Source organism: Argiope bruennichi, chromosome 6, assembly GCF_947563725.1.
Source record: "Argiope bruennichi chromosome 6, qqArgBrue1.1, whole genome shotgun sequence".
Taxonomy (NCBI): domain Eukaryota; kingdom Metazoa; phylum Arthropoda; class Arachnida; order Araneae; family Araneidae; genus Argiope; species Argiope bruennichi.
In genome coordinates, this window is record NC_079156.1 from 93084231 (window position 1) to 93105872 (window position 21642).

Below are 21642 nucleotides of genomic sequence, written 5' to 3' on the forward strand. Positions count from 1 at the left end.
AGACTGATTGCAAAAGTTAATGCAATATTTCAGCTACATCTCTAACATCGGAATTAAAATATTTGTCACATCGGGGATAAGTTTTTGTTATAGGGCATCATCTATGTCTGTCGATTTGTAATGGACAGAATGCCACAGCTATCTGCAGGTCTTTGTGGTTTTGAGTTATAGTGTTCACTAACAGACAGAATGACAGACAGACATAATTCTAAAAATGTGTCTTTTAGATTAGGGGGAGTCTGAGACGTGGAGATTGACCAAAGTCTTGAGCTCGAATTTGTTGACGATTATAATATTTTCTCTTTGTATATATCTTACACATGAAAATAAAAACACATAAAAATATGTAATGACAAACAATTATCTGCATCATCGCGACCAATAAGATTATTATAATTTTTTCCATTACTATACCTTTTCATACATCTCTGTCTTTCCGTAACCTCTGTCATTATTGCGATAAGCAGGACTAGGTTTTTCCTGTAAAGAGAGAATAAACAGCAAAAGAAATCGTTATTATCAATATTTAATCATTCATAAACACATATTCTGGATTAGGGAATAACAAGCTGTCATTTATTAGAAAATATTTGTTCATATAAATATCTTCTCTGCCATATTAATCCATTTGCATCGTTTTCACTCCAACCAAATAAAAAAAAGTGATCGGTTAATGAAAATTCGTTAACCGAAGACGTTTTAAATTCAGCCGGTAAACATACGATCCGATAAACGGACAACTTGCTGAGCAAACACAATAAACAAGTAAATCTTATTTAGAATTGGATCTCACCGCCATCTGTTGGCGCTATTTTGAGTATTCAAAATAGAACGAGGCCAATCGACTTTACATTAAGATTTATGAATAACGAACAATTCACTTTCCAGAAATTGCATTTGATTAGATTATCAGATCATTCACGGTATTATACGAACAAATAAGAGGGTGTAGCATTCCCCGAAATTTTTTAAACCAAAAAAAAAAAAAAATGTTAATTTGTTGTGTTCTAACAAAATGACCATATTTTATGATCTTCAAAACTGAACAAAGAATTTTAAAAAAAATGTATCTATTCTACTCATTCCTGGACGTCAAAAAATAAAAATATTCTATATTGAAATATTATTCTATAAAATAGATTACGTTTAAAAGGAAAATTTGTAACAAAAATTCTACAGAAATTAATTATGCAAAATTAAACTAGTTTTTTTTTTAAATTTTTTGCTTATAAAATTATTAAATTAGCGAAAAAAATTAAAACAAAAATTTGATTATAAAATAATTAAATAAGTAAAAAAGCACTTTAAAAAATTTTGGCTATAAAATGGTTAAATTGACCGACATAAAAAGACAATCATTTATATATTTAAAACCGCTACTATGAGTCGAAATTTAATACTATCACTGTAATCTGGAACTTAAGTTTAACTGTTTTCCAAATTCTGCTAATAATTTTTGAAGCCCTTTGATTTTCCACATAGGCTGCTTGAGTCAAAACGAAACTAGAATTCTCCATTTTCTTCATAACTTTCAGAATATAAAGCGTTTCATGTTTAACTTCATCCTATAACAAGGAGCATCGACATGCCTTTTGGATCTCCTTAGGTTCACTTTTTGATTCCAAATTTGACACAGATTTGCAATTTCGTTGTAACCACGGATCAAATTTATCGATCTCTGCGCTTTGATCGGCAACCAATAACCAAAAATGATTTTTCTTTCAGATTTAGAGAATTCTAAATCGCTGAAATTCATCAAAATTTTAAGTTTACATTTTTTTTATATGTTTAAGACAGTGTCTCACAAAAGTGATGAGAAACTTGTGCTTTACAAAAGGAAACTGTAATAAAATAAATTAAAAAAACATGTACAAATTTTTTGTGGGTGTGTTTCATACTTAAATTCAGTAATAATTATTACATAACATACATTTTGTCAAAATATTAAAATATTAATTTAATAAAAATACAATTGTTTAGAACGGAGCAAAAAATAGCTCACATAAGTGATGGGACACCATTAGATATGCAACAAAAATCGTCTGAAATAAGCAATAAAAATATTTTTGGTGGTTTTATTTTTATTCAAAAGCATTTGGCAATAATTTATAAAATCGTCTGCAGTATTTCTCTTCAGTTTGTTTTGGAATTTTTGTGTTTTTTAGCTCTGTGCAGCCATGAATGCTAAACGAAAAGAAACTTCGCCTGAAATTCGAAAATTAGTTATTAATTTGCATATTTAACGTGGAAAATCTATTAGAAAAACTGCTAAAACAGTTAACTTAAGTCATTCAACAGTTTTCAATATCATTAAACTATATAAAAAGAATCGTATTATTCAGAATAAAAGAAGACCTGGCCGACCATCAAAGCTATCCAATGGAAAAAAGCGAATTATCGTTCGAAATATTTAAAAAAAAAAAAAAATCCAAGAAAGAGTGCTCCTAAAGTTGCTGCTGATTTACAAGCATTATATGGAATAATTGTTAATCCTGAGACTATTAGAAGCGTAATTCGATCTGCTGGATATCACGGTAGAGTAGCCAGGAAAAAATTCTTCGTAAGTGAAAAGAATAGAAAACTCAGACTAGTTTTACCAAAATCCAACATAAATAAGAATTCTGATTGCTGGAATAAAGTTATATTTGCTGATGAGAGTAAAATTAATATATTTGTTTCTGACGGTAGAATCTTGGTGTGGAGAAAACCCAGGGAAGAATTTCGCAAACAAATCTTGGTGCCAACAGTAAAACATGGTGGAGGATGAGTTATGATATGGGGGTGTATGTCGTCCGCTGGAGTTGGTATTCTTGTTTTTTATTGACAGTATATTGATCAGTACAAGTATATTGACATTTTAAAGCAAAATTTGAAATCTTCAGCACGGAAATTGAACCTTCACAACGATTTTAAATTCTACCAGGACAATGACCCAAGCACACTGCTTTGAACGTTAGACTCTGGCTGCTGTATAACTGTCCTGAAATAATAAAAACACCACCACAATCTCCATACTTAAATCGCATAGAGAATATTTGCCAAGAATTGGAATCAAGAATTGCAAACACACCATTTCTTCAAAACAACAATTAAAATCGTTGCTTCAAGAAGAATGGGGTAAAATCACTCCAGAAATCACAAAAAAATTAGTCGAATCCATCCCAAGAAGATTAATTCATGTTTGGAAAGTAAAAGGAAATCCAACAAAATATTAAAACCTTTTAAAAAGTAAAATTTTTAGATAAATATTTGATGGAAAAGTAAGTGTCCCATCACTTATGTGAGCCATTTTTTGCTCCGTTCTAAACAACTGTATTTTTATTAAATTAATATTTTAATATTTTGACAAAATGTATGTTATGTAATAATTGTTACTAAATTTAAGTATGAAACACACCCAAAAATTTTTTTATACATGTTTATTTATTTTATTGCAGTTTCCTTTTGTAAAGCGTAAGTGTCCCATCACTTTTGTGAGACATTGTATGTATGCTTCATACACTAAAAATGAAACCAGCGAGTATGGTCTCTAGAATTAACTCTCTAATAGAATACTTGCTTATTATTAACCGTATGCCGATGGTGAAAAATAATAAAGAAAAAGCCTATTAGAGAGCGATATTTGGCGATTTGTTTTTGGCGATTAATCATTGAGATGCAGTTATTACAAAAATACCAAAAAACAGAACGTGTATTTTGTACGTCTTTCTTTTCTAACGATTAAGACAAAAATTTAACACAGAGTTACAAATATTACATGCCAGATTTTATATATTTACATCATTGCGTTTTTAAGCTATCACGTTTAAATACTTCTACATTCAGACGGACAGACGGTTAACTCGACGGTTTTGTTACCAAATTTGACATATATCTTTACTTTTAATTTTAAATCTGTTAAAAATGGTATCCATCTATCTCTCTTCGTTTTGCAATTAACATGTTAACTTACATTCGGACAACTGGACAGACACACTTTGAATTTCGTCCAAAATCTGATAGAAATCTATGAATTTGGAATATAAACCAAAAAATACCTAATTTCATCTATCTAGTTCAAAACTTTTTTGCGTTATAATGTTCATAGACAGAGGGAGAACGGGCATAAAGATATAATTTTTTTTAAAAAATTCATACTCAGGTCTGCAACGAACCATATTTTCTCTTTGTACATTTCATATACATGCAAATAAAGATATTGTTGAATATACTTTCAGTGCAAATTGATGTGGTTAGATGCACAATTAATTTGATATACAATAGGATTCTATGCTTAAAAATGTATTTATAAATTCTGAGAACTAAAAAAACTTATTTATTAGAAAAAACTTAAAAACAAAAAGAAATGCAAAAACAAATTCGTTAGAATAAAACTCTCATCAAACTATTTTTCACATAATTTAATTCAGAAACAACAAGCACACTCAAATTCGACAGCTAATTCCCCAAGCATTTCAAAAGCCAAAACCTATAATTCTTTTGATTTCTCGCTTGGTTACATTTCGATATGTTAAGATCACGATACAACGATTTTAATAGTATTTTAGCATCATTACTGAGTGATATACTGGTTTAAACTCGGATAATTTGAATAAATATTTAACCTTCCTTGACAGTTAAGAGTTCTTTATTATTTCATGGATAATGAATGAACAAGTTGCATAAATTAAAATTGTACGATTGCATAATTAAATGAAAGATAATTGTTACTCATGATTTATTGATGGCATTGCTTCAAAATGCAAACGATTATTGGCGTTATTTAGTATTAATTCTTTAAAAATGAAGATAACAAAAAACTAATTATTTTCCAAGGATTCCTTTTTACCAGGTTGATTTATCGTCGAGCATTTAATGAATTCATCAATATGTGATTTTAAACACATTTTTTTTATTTATCTTAACAGATTAGACATTGTATAATGGAAACGGTTTGAATTATGCATGAGGGTAAATTTTTTATCCTCGTGTAGAAAAAAAAAATATTACAATTTTATCAAGCAATAAATTATAGATGAACTGCGTGGGAAAGTATTTATTTTTTCCCGCAGATATTACCATATACATACTGATCATGATTTAAATTCAAGTGAACTGAAGAGTGTTTTACAACTCTCTATTAAAAAAAGAATTCTTAATGATGTTCGCGTTCGATATGAGTAAAAAAAGATTTAGCTACGTTTTAAGCAAGCGATAAAACCATTTTCATTCGAGTTTCTGATTTGATACTTTAATTTTTAAAACAAATAAAGAGCATTAAAAAAAGTTCACCTTTTAACAACTCATTCAAGTTTTTTTTACAGATGACATTCTATTTGAAATTTAGGTATATCGTATATTATTCGCTGCGAAATATCGTCATAAAAATATTCGTTTAAGTGTTATTAGGCTCATTTATTAAGCTTTTTTTTTTCAAAAAGCATTGAATTAATTTTTTTAGCATTATGCTTATTATCTTCTAGATTATTATTTTGCTTTAATTTACACTTGAATGATACTCTTATCTTAGAAAGAAAATATTGCAGTATAGAAAATTTTATAATAATAGAATTTCCCAGAATTTTATTTTCCCTTGACTTAAAAGTATGAAAAAGTAACAAAGATCTTTTATTTTAAGATTCATATCAATATAATATTTAATTTTATTAAAAAAATCAAAGCTAGTACAGCATTAAACTTTTTCATTTACTAAACAATATAATCATGAATTCATCTCTTGAAAATAAGCACAATATAAAAAAATGTGATTAAAATAAACTTTTTTACCACACAAAAGGAAATGTAAACACAAAAAAAAGGTAAAATAACTCATCTATAAAAAGGATCTTTTAGACGTATTCGAAAGAATAAAATCTCAGATGCTTTCTTTATCAGCTAAATTTTTACTTTAGATAGACACGTATACTGAAGTCGGGATCTAATAATAGAAATTTAAAGTCTACAATTGTAACTATATAGTTTCTGGAAATTTACAGATTTAACTTAAAATTGATTTTTAAAAAATTGAAAATTGAATACTAAAGTCAAAATTTGGTGGTAAAAGGCTATAAAAATGCAAAAATAAAAATTTATTATTGTCTACCTCATAAGTGTCTCGGATAGACCCTTTCCTTCTTTTTAGTTCCTTTATTTTTTCTGGAGTAGCCTGAAACAAAGAGATAGGAGTAAACATTATCAACAAAATTAAATACGCCAAATACAAAATTACGGACTAAATACAAAAATTAAATAGACAGTAATGTTAAAAAATTCACTTCTTTTGCAAGAAATAAGCAAACAATTTGTAATAGGAAAAATTTGCAGAATGAGAATATATTTCATTTTTTTATAATACTGATAAAGCTTGAACTTGGCTGTGTGCCAAATGATTGTTTGGCAAGTGACAGGTGTTCGGTTGGTAAGGGATACAGACTTTTCAAGACTTGTAATTACTATTATCAAATAAAATTATTATTATTATTGAATGAAAGATGGAATTGTGGTAAAAAAAAACCCACATAATGCATTTGAAATATTTGTATATAAAATCTAATTCTAGTTTATTAAAGGTTGTTGAATACCAAATTGAAACGTTCGTTTATATTGAAATATCAAACATAATGGTCAAGTAGTTATAACCTGAATGATCAAGCTTACGAATCTGCGAGTTAAGCCTAAAACAAAAATATAATTCAATCTTGGCTAACAATATTTAGAAATTGTAAGCATTTAGATGCAAGGTTAAATTAATCTCAGAAGTCAATGGCATGCTACATGAATCCTAGGACAAATGGTGTAGCTCCTCCTAAAGAGCTAAGAGTGCTTATTTAATATTTGAACCGATTCAATTATCAGATTCAAAACTCTTCAAATTAATATCAAATAAACAAGTGTTAAAGTCTATTTCAGAAAGACTAGTATTACCAAAGACCAAATATTCAGCTTCACAAAGTTCAGAAGAAAACATTTTCTTGCGAATCCGTCTTCAATAATTATTGATAAAGAATATGTTGTGCCTCGACAATTGCGTTTTTATTATCAAATAACTTCACTAATCATTAGCATTTATGGATAAGTTAAGAAATATATGACTAATGTTAACAGATAGCCATTCGAATTCTATTAATGATTTTGATTATTCGACGTATAGAAAATGAGAAAACAATTTTTTTCGATTTCTAGTCGTTTATTACTCACGCTTCTTAAAGCCAATTTACTATCACTTGAAAACAATCCTTTGTTTTAATCCCTGAACATAAATAATTATACTGAAAGATGAAACAACCATTTCGTTCGTTCAGAACGTCGTCGAATACTGAGGCCTGATTTCAAAAAGCACTTTTCTAACTCAAGGGAGTTCTGATATGTCGTGGGCCACCAAAGTCACGAGGTGATGTTTTCGATTATTACAGTTTTTGTATTGTTGACAAGTTAAAAAATTGAGGCTATTGGTTTCAATTGTGAGCAATGAGTTTAAGAGAAAGTTTTTTCATATTAAATTTTTAAATAATAATTTCCAATTTTAAGTACGCTTTCAAATTGGAGTAAATAATTTGCTGATAATGAGGAGGGGATATTAGGAATCTCGTCCAGATACATTTCCGCTTCTGCTAGGGACAGAAAGGAATGGTGATAATAAATTGCGCTTAAAATTAAAAATTATAAAACTGTTTTGAAAAATTAAATCCAAGAACTTAAAATTAAAACTAATTGAATTATATATATATATATATATAAACAATTATGACTCTGACACCTAACATCTATTGTAGCAATTACATGTCACAGTGGACAATTCCGTATCTTCTGTCAGTCTCTCTGGTATTGTTGAGGAAAGGAGGGATTCAAACAAAGAAAAAGCCGTTTCTTGCACCAGATGTTTATTAGTTGAAAAGCTAATGAAAAGTTTCGTAGAATAAATTCTGAAATAAATTAACGGAGTTCCTGTCGCAGTATTTTGTTTCCTTCCAGTACAGTTTTCGAATATGTTATGAAAAGTAAATTAAATAACAGAAAGAATATTTTCCTGAATTTTTCGCATATTTTGGCAATCTAGAACCTTTTCTTTCTTGTTCTATTCTCATTTTCACACACATCCCCAAACATATAGCCAGTGTAGGTAATGTAGGGAGAGAGGTAGAAAGCATTCGAAAGTTTCGACAGTCATCAGATTTGTGTGCCCATCCCTCTCATTACACCCTTTATAGTGTAATATGACCTTCTTTTATGCTCTATACTACTTTGCTAAAAATGAATATGCATTTAAGACGAGTGTGTATTGTGCGTGATTTTCAAGGATTAACAGTACAGACTTTTTGGAACTCGGTCGAATATTATAGATAAAGTGCTTAAACAACCGAATAAAAATAAAACTATTATGATATAAATTTTCTAACGATCGAAAAGTAAATCTAAAAATAATTTCATAAGAAAAAAGTTATATACTAAAAGTAATCATAACAACTTAGCCACTTAGAATTATGATATTTCACAATATCGTATATCAAATTACAGATAAAATTATTCTTAACACTCAAAGTTATTTTAATTGATCTTTCTTTAACGAGTAAACATTGAATTCACAGAGAAATGGAAAGATAAAATTTATTTTGTACTCCCAAAAGCGTATTGATCTGATTTTTAAGTAGAGTTCCAAAAAACTCCATGGTCCATTTCCATGGGTCGAATAAAGATGGCATTCACAAATTACCATTTTCCTCACAACTGAAGAAAATAATCTTGGATAAAGTATCCCTAGATTCCTCTAGATAAAAAATACTGGTCCTCTGACTTGATCAAAGAAACATGACATCATGGTTGGTACACTTTCACATTTAAGTATTTATAATTATTTTTTGGTTAGGAATAGAAAAATCTGATATTTTGCGAGAGAAGCTGTCAATGGAACAAAACTCACTCTTATTAAATTTCAATGGTATGGCTCTTTGCATTTTTGAGTTATCTTGTTCACAGGCATATGGACAGACAGACACATCCTTTCAACGGATTCATCCAAAATTTTAACAGAAGTTTACAAATTTGGTGTTAAGATTACAGGCACAATTTTATTGTTCTATCTCAGTGAGATTTTTAATTTTCAAGCTCACAGGTAAACAGTCATAATTCCGAAAATGAATTTTTCGAATTTATGAATGTCTGAAACGTGGAGAATAGTAAAACTCTGGAATTTGAAATATCAGATGATTTCAATACTTCCTTTTTGTACATCGCAAACAAAAAAAAAAAGAAAAACCACACCTATAAAGACTATATAAACAAAGGACAAAAACAAATAAAGACAAGACTATATAAACTTTTTAAAGACTATATAAGCGATGAAACAATCTTGTTGGCTTACCACTCGTGGTAGTTCTTTTTTGTCGCACAGGTCACAGCTATCAAAGCTCTCATAACTTCGTCCAGGTGATCTCTTTTCCTGCGAATAAAATAAAAGTAAACAGTTCATTCTAGCCTGAAAACCATCTTCAACAACAAAAAAATAAAATAATAAAATAAAATTCTTAATAGCCATTCCATTTCCTAATAAAAGTTTCCCATTCCATAAATATTTATTTCAAGAATATTTTTTTTATTATGCTACACAAGGCCAATATCAAAATTCAGTTCTTTTAAAAGTAAGCAACAATAATTTATTAAAAGTTAATAATTATTTTAAATAATAATTTATTTAAATTATTTAACAATAATAACCCACCAATTAAAAATATTAGAAGAAAGCAAAAGAGAGAGAGAGAGAGAGAAAAAGAAGGAAAGAAAATGAGGGAATGTTTTCCTTGAAACTTTCTGACACATTCTATGATAAGACATTACCCTTTCCTCTCGGGTAAAATTGAAGACCTTAGACAAGGGTATGAAGGCATGAGTGCTGATATTTTTATTTTCAGAGTTCCGCATATATGCGTTTTGTGATTCATATTAAAGAAAATAAAATGCACATTTTAATCGAGGTTTTTTGAACAACCATCTGGAACCAACATTTTAAATAGAACTATAATTTTAATTATAAGATCATACGCCAAATTTCATTTAGAATGCGTTTTCGATTTATATCATTCGTATGCGACCAAAAGACGCTCAACTCTTTAATTCATTTCAGTTAACACTTTATAAGAATCTAGATTTTAGATGTTAAAACTGTATACCAAATTTCATTTATCCAAATCCTTGGACTTTTAATTAATCGCGTTTACATGCATGCGAAAGTACAGATCGCGAGAAATTTAACCCCGTGACATATACAATTCAAAATTAGATAAAAATCTACATATTACAAGCTAAAACTGTGTACCGAATTGCTTTATTAATCTGCTTGATACCTTATTGCCCCGCATATTTGCTACCACACCGACTCAACAGCACGACGTGTCGAATCTTTCAGGAAGAGGTATTACAGGAATTATTTCATAGTTTTCCAGTTGCTGTTCGAATTGTCGTGAAGTTCCAACACCACCTTTGGCCCTCTAAGGATTGGACGACATGGACCAATTGTTTGAACAGCACATTCACCTGATTTATCAAGTGTCTCTTTTCAGATGACACCTCAAGGTTCTGGTCTACGCGACACCAAATGACCCTGATGGGGACTTTCAGTCGCTGCTACAAATGTTCATGGAGCAACTGGCATCTTCGAAAGAATACATTATTCGCTTTCTCCATGCTGTCGGACCTGTATCGCTGTTCCAGCATATTTGAACACTTGAACATATTATATAAGTAAAAGGCTTTGCTAATTACATATTAATAAGTAAGAGCTAAAATGCTGAAATGCTAATTTTCACAACATTTTTTTTCCGCCTACACTCTTTACTTCCCATTTCATAGTACTATAGAAAAAAAATGCATTTTTATATGTATTTACTAAGCCTTACAGATCAGCGCATGAATTAAGAAACACCCTGTATAGAATTTTGAATTCGAGTATTATTCCTAAATAACCTTATGTTATCAGAAAATGAATATGATACTTCGTAAGTATTTTTAAGATATTTAATCGATTAATTTATGACGAATCATTTTTTGAAGTGGATTTGTTTTTGAATCTGAATATGGGGTAATGCGAATTTTTTTTCAGTAACTCATTTGAATGTTCTGCTTCCCTCGAAATTGATTTATGAAACGTTTTAATTACGTTGTAGACTGTTATGGTCATCTGCTCTAACATATTACCTATGATTAATTGATTTTATGAGGCACATAAGATTAGCAAAAAGGAGGTAAATGATTTTGAAATAAATTCAAAAAGAGATCTCACTCCCGCTTCTTTATTTCTAATAATACAGATAGAAAATAGAGTACATATCGGTTCTCTATAAGATATATCGTGTAACATGGATTTACAAATTTAACATATCTATCATCTTGGAGGGTGGGGACCGGTTAAAGCGATTTCAACTAAATATAATAAAATATAGATTAAGCTGGATTTTACCATTATTTATCGTAACTTCTGTAAATATTGCACAAAACTGGTTTTTATACAATTTTTAAAAATAAACACAAAAATCGCCTGCTCTAATAATTGTATTTGTGTTATTCATAGTATGTCATTGATAAACAATTGTTACGGAAGGGTCCATTAAGTGTGATCGTCGACTGTGGTTAATTGCTCGGATGTGGTTAATATAAAAGTACCAGAAAACCAAATGTGTATTTTTGAATGCTTTTTTTCGAACCGATTAAGAACAGACACAGAACTGCAATTGTAGTTACGAAATGATATACCAAATTTCATACATTTAAGTCCTCGTGTTTTTGCGTTATCGCGTTTACATGCTTTTAAAAGTACAGTCTAATGAATGATTAACCAGCTGAATGGATTTGGTTCCAAATTGAATAGGTATCGATACATTGAGTGTTAGATGTGTATGGTAAATTTGATCCAATTAACTCACTTTGTTTCATAGTTATCATAGTAAATTATAATCGAACAGCCGGACAGACAGACTTCCTCTGAATCTTTCTCTCTACCACTTTTTTAAAAAAAAAGAATGATTGCTATAATTTGATGATGAACTGCTGTCTGCTTGTGTAAGTAATTTCTAGAAGTATTATTCTTTGTGTACATACACTTTTATTTCTAGGATATGTATTTATTATATTTGTTTCACTGTTTTGGAATATTCGTGGAATAAAACTTCGTTTGCCGTAATTCAGATTCCATGGCTTTTTGTAAACCTGCCATACAACCACCGTACGATTTCTGTAGCAATATATTAAGTTAAATTGCATCCCATCTCGCTTAATTCAATTAGGTATACTAGCAAAGAGCTTACATCTGATAATTCAGAAAATTATAGATTTGTGCAAAATTTTAAATTTTGTAGAGTTATTCTTCTAAAGTACGGAAAGCAACCCTATTCCTGAACGAAATCGAAACCGAAATGAACTATGATGCATCGATTTCAGTCTTACGAATTTCTGATAGATCTTTAATTTCTGAAAAAATGTTAAATAGTGTTTTGTAATCACCCATGGTAGCCTGGCAGTAAGGTATCGTTGTCCGGAATCGAGGGTTTCAAGTTCAAGACCCGACTCCAGCGAAGAACCGTAGCACAAACAAAACTGGTGCACGTTGAATCCATCTGTTCTAAAAGGGCAGTAGGGAGAGAAAGTGCCAGCTCAGATGTCCTTCTCGTCATCTGATCGCGGTTCAAAAACACGAAGTCCGTCCCAAAATAGCCCTAATGTTGCTTTAAAACTAGACGTTAATATAGATAAACTAAGCTAAGTTTCACAATCGTGAATACACAGATGACCAACAATTACATCCTCTAATACACAAGAAAGCGAACAAAAAAAAATCGTTTACAAAATTTCGGTTCCCCCCCCCCTTTTTCAGGTGTAAAGCATGTGTTTTAAAAAGAATACGCTTGGAAAATAATTCATTATAATAAAATGAAATTTTGAAAAGTACCTTTTCAGAGTAGCCTTTGCTCGAGTAAGCTGAGCCACGGGTAAATCCTGAACCTGGTGACATTTTCCTGCCCTAAAGACAAAATAGACAATACTAGTGTGTTTAACTTTTAAAAAATGACTCAAAACTTGATTAAGAAAACTATGGTTAAAGTTAGATACTTATACTTATTTGACTTTATACTGTATAATGAAATAAAAAACAAGCTGCCATACTTCTACACTGCGCAATATTTAATGCAATTAGAGAAATATTCTACTATTAAAATAAAACTGATTAACACTATGTTCTTTCCCTTCTGATTTTACACAGGAGTTTGGTAAGTGAAAGACTAAACAATACCAATAACTTTATCACTGAAATGTAATATTTCATTATACTAAACATCAGCAACTATTCTTAGACTAAATTGTATTCCAATAACTCTGTATTTAAAATAAATAGAAAAAAAAAGATCCATTCTTATAATTTGTCATCAATGGTTGTCTGCCTTTTCTATCTCCAATTTTCTAGAAAAATTTGAAAGCCATCACATTACTGTAATTCTCTACAAGAGAGGGAGTTCTCGTATACACTCTAACAAGGGCATTATCCCAGAAAATGTCTTACATAACACTGGTGTAAAATAGTTACGAAATATTAACCTTTGCTGTGAATTTAGCACTTTAACTGAATCTATAGTGTCATCCTTGGCGAGTTATTTGGCGATTAATCCCTGGCATGCGGTTAAAAGTATCCGAAAATCGAATTTGTAACTTTTCAACCGATTGTAATAAAAATGTGACACAGAACTGCACTTGTAATCACAAAATCCAATACCAAATTTCATATATTTAAGTCATTGCGTTTTCGAATGATCGCGTTTACATGCTTCTGAAAGTACAGACCGACAGGCGGTTTCAACCCCAAGCTTTGTTTCAAAATTTAATAGGTACTTACATTATAGATGTTAAATCTATAATGAATCTATCTAGCTCTCTTCGTTTTGCAGTTATAGTGTTAACTTATATTCGAACAGCCGGACATATGAACTTCCTCTGAACAGATTTTGGTCAAAATTTGAAAGAAATCTGCAAATTTGAAGTAAAGACAGTATACTGAAGTCCATCCGTATAGCTCAAAGTGATTTCGAGTTATCTTTGTCACAAACAGATCGACTGACATTTTTCAAAAATTTGTTTTTCGAATTCAGGAGTTCTAAAAGTGGATATCCAGCAAAACTTCGAGTTCGAATTTTGTGAAGATTGCTATACTTTCTCTACACTATTTAAACGAGAAAGTGAAAAAAAACCTTAGACACGTCATCAGTTGCCTCTTACTCTCTTCATGAATGGATCCTCTCGTTTTGACAATTGTTTTTCAAAATCAAACAATGATAATACCCCTAATCTCAATAACTGGATCGTTTTTGGCATTTCATTTCACCATTTTTCAAGTGTTCTAACCAATCATATTGCTGCATGCTTAAAGTGCAAGTATAATTGGAATAGTACTTTCTTTTGTTGTGAAATGATGCAGCTCAAAATATTCATATTAGTTGACATGACTAATCAATAATTTAAATAAGATAAGGAGCAGTTGGTCACCAAAGGCGTCTACTATCATTTAAAATAAATTGTGATTATATTCAGAAATATTTAATTGTGGGCAATGAAACATTATTTGGCTTTCCTGATACTTACCACTTGACTGGATTTGAGATATGGCCTCAGAATGGTTTTTAATTTACTTTTCAGTTATAGTGCTTTTTCTTAAAATCGCAGAAGTATAAAATGAAAAAGTTATATTTATTTTTTATATGCCACGCCCAAAGCCAATCATTTTGCTTATTAGTACATATCGCTGCAAATTGACCAATCAACATCTTACCTCTCTCTCTCCCTTTTTCATAATAGTAAATAGAACCAACTGAACATTTCATCAATAATAATAGAACTTTTTGAACTACAAATGAAATAAAGTGAATCGTTCAAGCAATGCCTACAGCACCTCATGTAGGTAGAATTTTTTTCCCACTTAAACATCCTATAGTAACAGGAATCTAATAGCTTCTCTAAGCTTTTGAAAATAAAGATTTGATACTAGAGTTCACCCGCTACTTCGGGAAATAGTATAGAAGAAAACTGGTCAGAATAGAAGAAAAGACGTCATCGCCGATCAATGTGCAAAATTGCTGCCAAATTTGCAGACAGGCTGCATAACAAATGAAGGCTGTTTTGAGTTGTTTGTCCTACATTCAATCAACAAAAATGGCCTCTAATATCACAGAGATAGCTCATCTGTTAAAACTGCACAATGAAATATATTTTTAAGCATACCCTTTCTGGTGTTTTTTTCTTTTCACAAATGAGGCAGCTGTCGTCGCTCATATCAACTGTCTTGTGCTAAGTACGAAGAAAATGAAGGGATTCAATTTCTGTTCATTAGAATCTAGCAAAAGACTACAATAATTGTTTGCTACGGTGCAAATAAGCAAGAAATTCTTGTGAAAAGTTAATTTAAACTATTTATGCATCCATATTTATGTTATTCCGCGAGGTTTGGTTTGGTTATATTAACGTCCCGTTTGAAGCAACACTAGGGCTATTTTGGGACGGACCTCGTAATTTGGAACCGCGGTCAGATGACGAGGACGACACCTGAGCTGGCACCCCCCCCCCTCTCCACACCACACCACTCCAGCGGGAGGACATTTGGTCATAACGGATTTAACGTGCAACAGACCCCCTTACACGACGGTTCTTCGGTGGAATCGGGTCATGAACCTGGAACCCACCAGTTCCGAAGCCGAGACCTTACCACCAGGCCACCGCGGCCCCATTATTCCGCGAGGATTCTAAGAAAAATAAGAATGTAAAGATCCGTTTTCATTTATGTCATTTTTACATTGGAATATTTCATTTTTATATTATTTACTGATGCAATCATCAATGAGAAAAAATGGGACACCTCAGGAATTTTTTAAAAAATTATTATCGTATGTTCACAAATTTAGTGTCGATAGAATTTGTTTGACGGCGCAGGCTTATTCCAATCGACAGACTGATAACTATTTATATTAAATAAATTGGTTAAACCACTATTTTGAAACGTTTCTGTTACGACTCTCAATTTATTAATACAATCAAAAAATTTAGAATTTCTTTAGAGGAAAAGCTGAGGATATTTTTAAAACAAAATAAGATATTTAAATGTAGGATATTTTCATATTTTCTTAACTCCTTCGGGTATATTTTTATTGAAGAGCAAGGAAACGTTCTTCACAGAATGCCATTTTCCAGTATGAATACATGAATTAATAGCGTTAGCTGCACTACTGATTACTCTCAGCATTTTGTTACTGAACAGTAAGAAGTAGTTCACAGAACGCTCTTCTCCGGTATGAATTCTGTAATTAGTAACTAAGTGCATAACATCACTAATTACTCTCGGGTAATAGCTACACATTATATTTTGTGCTGTATTTTGGATTGTCATTCTGAGCATGAAAAGTGTGGTCTGTATCGTATGAGTCGAAAGATGTTTGATGGTCAATGTTATACAATGACCATAGATATTATACAGTGTTGTTTGTTATATAATACCAATACAAAAAGTAGATGTAGTAGTTTATTTTATATATTTTATTTATTTTATATACACACACACAAAACCTACAACAGACTTTTAATACCATTTATGCTAATCATATAGGAGGATAGGGCCTTATTAGTGAATAGGCAGCTGGGGCTAAAATAAACAGCTTCAGGAGGCCCCGATCCCTCGAGATTTTTTTTTTTTTGATAGTTTGAAAGTTATTTAATTTGTGCTTTCATTTAATTACAAAGGTCGTGCAATTGAACTTATTCAAATTAAAATCAAATATTGATCAAATTAATTTTGGAACATTATTCCAGTAAATTTCTTAATTAAATGTCGTTTGCAAGTTTTATGTTATTTTATAATTACAAAAAAAATGTCTTGCTTTGTAATTTTTAAAAATTACAAAAGGTCCGATCTTATCATTAAATATTATTTAGATTGTGGTGCGAAAAGTTTTGTCATATTTTTTAAAAAATTATTTTGTTTAAAGAAATAATGAAAAAATACTTTTAAATTTCAGTTGAGCATTTTTTTTATATGCGATATACTAACACCAAAATTTTAGAATATATAATCAAACTTTTCGGTAAAATGGTTCATTTTAGATCTGCCATTAATCGTTTATCTATTTCAGAGTGTCAAAATTTGCTGCTGAGAAAGAATTTGCTACAGAGTACAAATTTGCTACTTATAAAAGGATTAAATTTAAAAAAATAATAAATATTTGACTTTGAAAGTACAAGGGAGAAAACAGGGCCCCAAAATTGGTATTGCCTAAGAGCCTCTAGACAACATAATCTGGCCTTGATCCATAATTATGGAATTAGCTACCTATGGAAAAAGAAGCATGTTACTTCCACAAAAGCTATATTTCTACTAAATAGAGAAAAGAAGAGGATCACAAAACTAATTTTAAGGTCGCGCCAAGTTTGGCACTTTTATTTTTTCCCCAATGCCAATGGGAGTGGTAACATAGCAATAAACTAAAATGCTCTCAATAAGAATTTTTCGTATGCGAAACTGGGTACACCTCTGAAGTGTGTTTTTGTAAAGCAACCTATAACCGGCTACTCCGACCTGCCCTTAAGGCACACGAAAAAATCTGAATCACTGGATCGCCGCAACAGCACATATTGGCGGGAAATGTGATTAAGTCTATGGTTAAAGGCCATCACCGGTCACAGTACAATCTTTCCCTTGGGAAATCCCGTCATCGATAGGAGGCAGTCGATCCTCACCTTTTTCTGTTCCAACTGGGTGGCTAGAACCAACTACCTTGCCGAAAGCTTCTCATTCTCATATCTGGTTGGTTGTAAAACAAGTCTGAGGGAAACAAGATATCGTTAGGTTTGTACCTCAAGAACAATCTTTGCGACTTACCATTCCAGGCACTTCTTTTCTTTCGCAAAGGTTACAGCTTTCGTAGCTCGTGTAACTTTGTGCAGGAGGCCTCTTTCCCTATGAGTAAAATTTTAAAAGTGAGCTGATTTTTTTTTTTAAAGAAGGTTATTCTGAATATAAGACAAGAAAAAAACTTTAAAAAACAAGATTTTCGTAAAGCACTTCGATTCCATTTTTGAGCATAGTCTCTTTTCGACCTCTTGGAGTCTGATCGAAATAAATTTCTAAATATTTTGTTCTATCATGATTCAAAAAGATTCTAAACGATAGTAAACTCGATTTTCACCTGAATTTTTATTGATATCAAAGACAAACAGAGTCGAGTCTAATAGGAAAATCCAATGTCATGATACATACGAGAGCTATTATATATAAAAAAAAATCTTTTGGTTTCGAGGGGTTGATATAAATATGTCGCAATGAAAACCTGAAATCAGTCAAAACCAGAATTAACTAGGTAAAACGCGTTTTAACCGAGAGCGCTAAGGAAATCCCGCTTTATTCATGTTTTGACTGATTTCTTAGATGATATTTGTATTTCTCCAAAATTGCTATATTAACCTATACTTAGTAAAACAGTGTTTGAGGAAAGAACCTGTCATTGAAGGAAAAAATACTTTATTATTTACTTTTTAATTGTACTTTACTTACTTTTTCAATTTTACTTCTTTATTTATACTTTATTAATGCTTTATTATACTTATGCATTTTTATTATTTCACAAGCAACAAATCTAGATTCATACGGTTTTAACTGGACGAAACCGGAAATAACTAGAGAAAATCGGTTCTTCTTAGTGCTGTCAAAACACTTTTTCCCTAGTTAACTCGGGTTCTCCCCAACGCTGTTAGTTAAAACGCATTTTTCTACTTAATTCGCGTTTTGACTGACTGATTTTGGGTTTTCACTGTAGAAGATATATCGAGACTCTTAAAATATGTCCTGAATTACACTTTTTTTAAATACTCTCTGCCGCAGCTCATATTGGATTTATACTAGCCGAAGGTGATGAGTGGAACGAAAGCTCTCAGGTCAGGACAACTAATCAGCAGCACGGGAAGGACAAATGAAGAGGGAGGTCAAAAATTTTTTTCTCACTCGTTTATCAAATATTTATAGTTAAACGCAATGAGCGATAAAATATTTTGTCTTCATGGCGTCATCAATGTCTCTAAGTGTTTTGCTTTCTTCACATTGAAAAAGATACTGAAATAAGAAAGACATAAGAGAAAAAAGCCAAAGCGTAGTTAAACATATATTAATATATATTTATCCAAATTTTATTTATATATAAAGATTGCGAATAGATTATCGATGTTTAACTCATTTGACACTGGTTTAGATTTGAATTTGGTTCTGACTGTTGCTTACCCTATACTTTTTAAGTTAAAAATGCCTCCAATCATCTTTCAATAATACATTTCATATGAAACTTTCGCATTGGTCAACCTTTTAATTAATTTAATATTTGAAAATTGATTTTGATATCCAAATTTTTCGTCACAAAAAAATTGATTCTTGTTTTATTATTATTATTATTTTTTTTTTTTGTAATATATTCTTTGTGAATATTTGTTTCATTTTCTCCACGTTTAGCAACAAAAACAAGCTATTCTTTAAATGCGCGGTGTCGTCATTTGTCAACATTTAATAAAATGAATGTTAATTTTTATAAAAAAGGCAAATTTAAGACTTATTTCTATATGAACAGTATGGTCGATTCTGCCTTAGGCAATCAAATAAACAGTCAAAATATTATAATCTTTAAAAAAATACATAATAGAAATTGTACTGCCTTATGTTGTTGGATAAGCAACTACATTTGCTCCCAGTTAACGGGAGTTAGGGAGTGAAAAAGTTGAATATCAACTAAATAATCAAATTTCATTCATAATTTTAACGATGCAGACCTTTTTGGACCTTTCTTTTTCATAGCTTCGTTCAGGTGTTTTCTGCATCTGTAGATGAAGCAGAATAAAAACTTTTATTATCAATATTTTTAACCAGAAACTTGAAAATTTTAACAAATTTGGTAGTTTTTGGTAGGTTTTTTTTGGGGGGGGATCAAAGAATCAAATTGTTACCTTTTCTGGAGTTTCTTTTCTTTCGCAAACATCACAGCGATCAAAGGATCCAAAATTCTGTCCTTTCATTTCCTTTTACACAAAATATGAATAAAATTATATTAATTTTTTTATGAAAGGATAAATTCAAAAAATGTGAAAGAAAATAAATTCATATTTCAGTTTCATTCGTAGCTTTATGATATTGTAACGAACATTCCTCCTTCCACCTGTGTGTAATCGCGTTGTAAGCATTGCAATAAGGAAAAACAGTAATGATACATAAAATGTTAATGCACGATAGTTCAGAATGTAAGGCAGTCTCGCTAAATCGCTTATAAATGATAATGAGAGTTAAAGGGTTAATACTGCATTATTTATAGCAGCATTTTTAAGATTTTGCTTTGGCCCCAATATATTTAAAGAAAATGTATTTCTATTCACTATGAAAAGATATTAATTTTTTAAAAATATTTCAATGCAAATAAGAACAAATATCTATTACTGTTTTTATTCACAACAAAACCAATGGAATAAAATTTCTCTTACCTTTGGATAAATCGCTTTGGACACAGAATAATCACCATTATTTTTCCCACTTGGGTACTAAAGGAAATATTTGAAAATTAACTTCTATAAATGTTTTTGATATTGACCTTTTGATGCATTATAATTTACGAGAAATAAAAAAAGGTCAAAGGTCTCCCATAATTTTTTCGCATACTCGCCAATAATCTTGTCATGCCAAAGAACGTCTTGCATGGCATTGGCGTACATTTGTTACGAAATATTAACTTTTGGCGTGAATTTAAGATTTTTACTGAATCTGTTGTGTCATAGAGAGTTATTTGGCGATGACTCTCTGGCATGATTTAATAGTACCAAAAATATAATTTGAGTTTTAGATACGTTTTTCAACCAATTGAAGCAAAAATTTGCCACAAAACTGCACTTAAAATTACAAAGTCTCATTCCAAATGTGATCTATTAAAGTCATTGTGTTCTTAAGTTATCGCTTTTATATGTTTTTGAAATTACAGACCGACAGATAGTCAACCGCTTTTTGTATTTAACTCAAAAATTGACAGGTGTCTAAACCTCGATGTTAAATGTGTGTACCAAATTTTATCTATCCAACTCTCTTTGTTTTATCGTTATCATGTTAACTTATATTCGAATACCTGGACAGACAGACTTCCTATAAATGGATTTTGTTCAAAATTTGACATAAATCTGCAAATTTGGTGTAAAAACCATATACGAAATTTCATCCATTTAGCTCAAAGCGTTTTTGAGTTATCTTTGTCACAGACAGACAGATGGACATTTTTCAAAAATTTTTTGTTCGAACTCAGGGTGGTCTAAAACGTAGAGATTCGAATTTTTCTGGCGATTGCTATATTTCTCTGTTCTACGCACACGAGAAAATAAAAACATAAAATTTTACTTCTTATGTAAGATTTCAGTGCAATTGAAATAAATTTTAATTCAACCTTAATCCTGAAAATGTTCTTGAATTTCTCAGAAATCCATGGCAGAATTAATGGATATTAAAATGCCATTTTGGTATTTAACTCTAGTCAATTGTTTCTTCGCAACTTATCTGCATGTCTGTTTAAATATATTAAGGATTCATAACGTGAAGAAAATTATTTATTACACGCATATTACACAAAAGAAAGC

At 30.7% G+C, this 21642-nt stretch overlaps 1 protein-coding gene across 1 annotated transcript in view; it reads right to left on the reverse strand.

Moving 5' to 3' along the window:
- The window catches only part of LOC129971829 (uncharacterized), a 77689-nt gene that overhangs the window by 25040 nt on the left and 31007 nt on the right, over window positions 1-21642 (reverse strand). Inside the window, exons 12-19 of the mRNA XM_056085806.1 lie at window positions 20509-20565; window positions 19981-20052; window positions 17876-17953; window positions 15232-15297; window positions 12914-12985; window positions 9338-9415; window positions 6083-6145; window positions 415-480 (exon numbers count right to left, since the gene is read on the reverse strand). Coding sequence (XP_055941781.1) covers window positions 415-480; window positions 6083-6145; window positions 9338-9415; window positions 12914-12985; window positions 15232-15297; window positions 17876-17953; window positions 19981-20052; window positions 20509-20565 — 552 coding nt within the window. The remainder of the gene's footprint in view (window positions 1-414; window positions 481-6082; window positions 6146-9337; window positions 9416-12913; window positions 12986-15231; window positions 15298-17875; window positions 17954-19980; window positions 20053-20508; window positions 20566-21642) is intronic.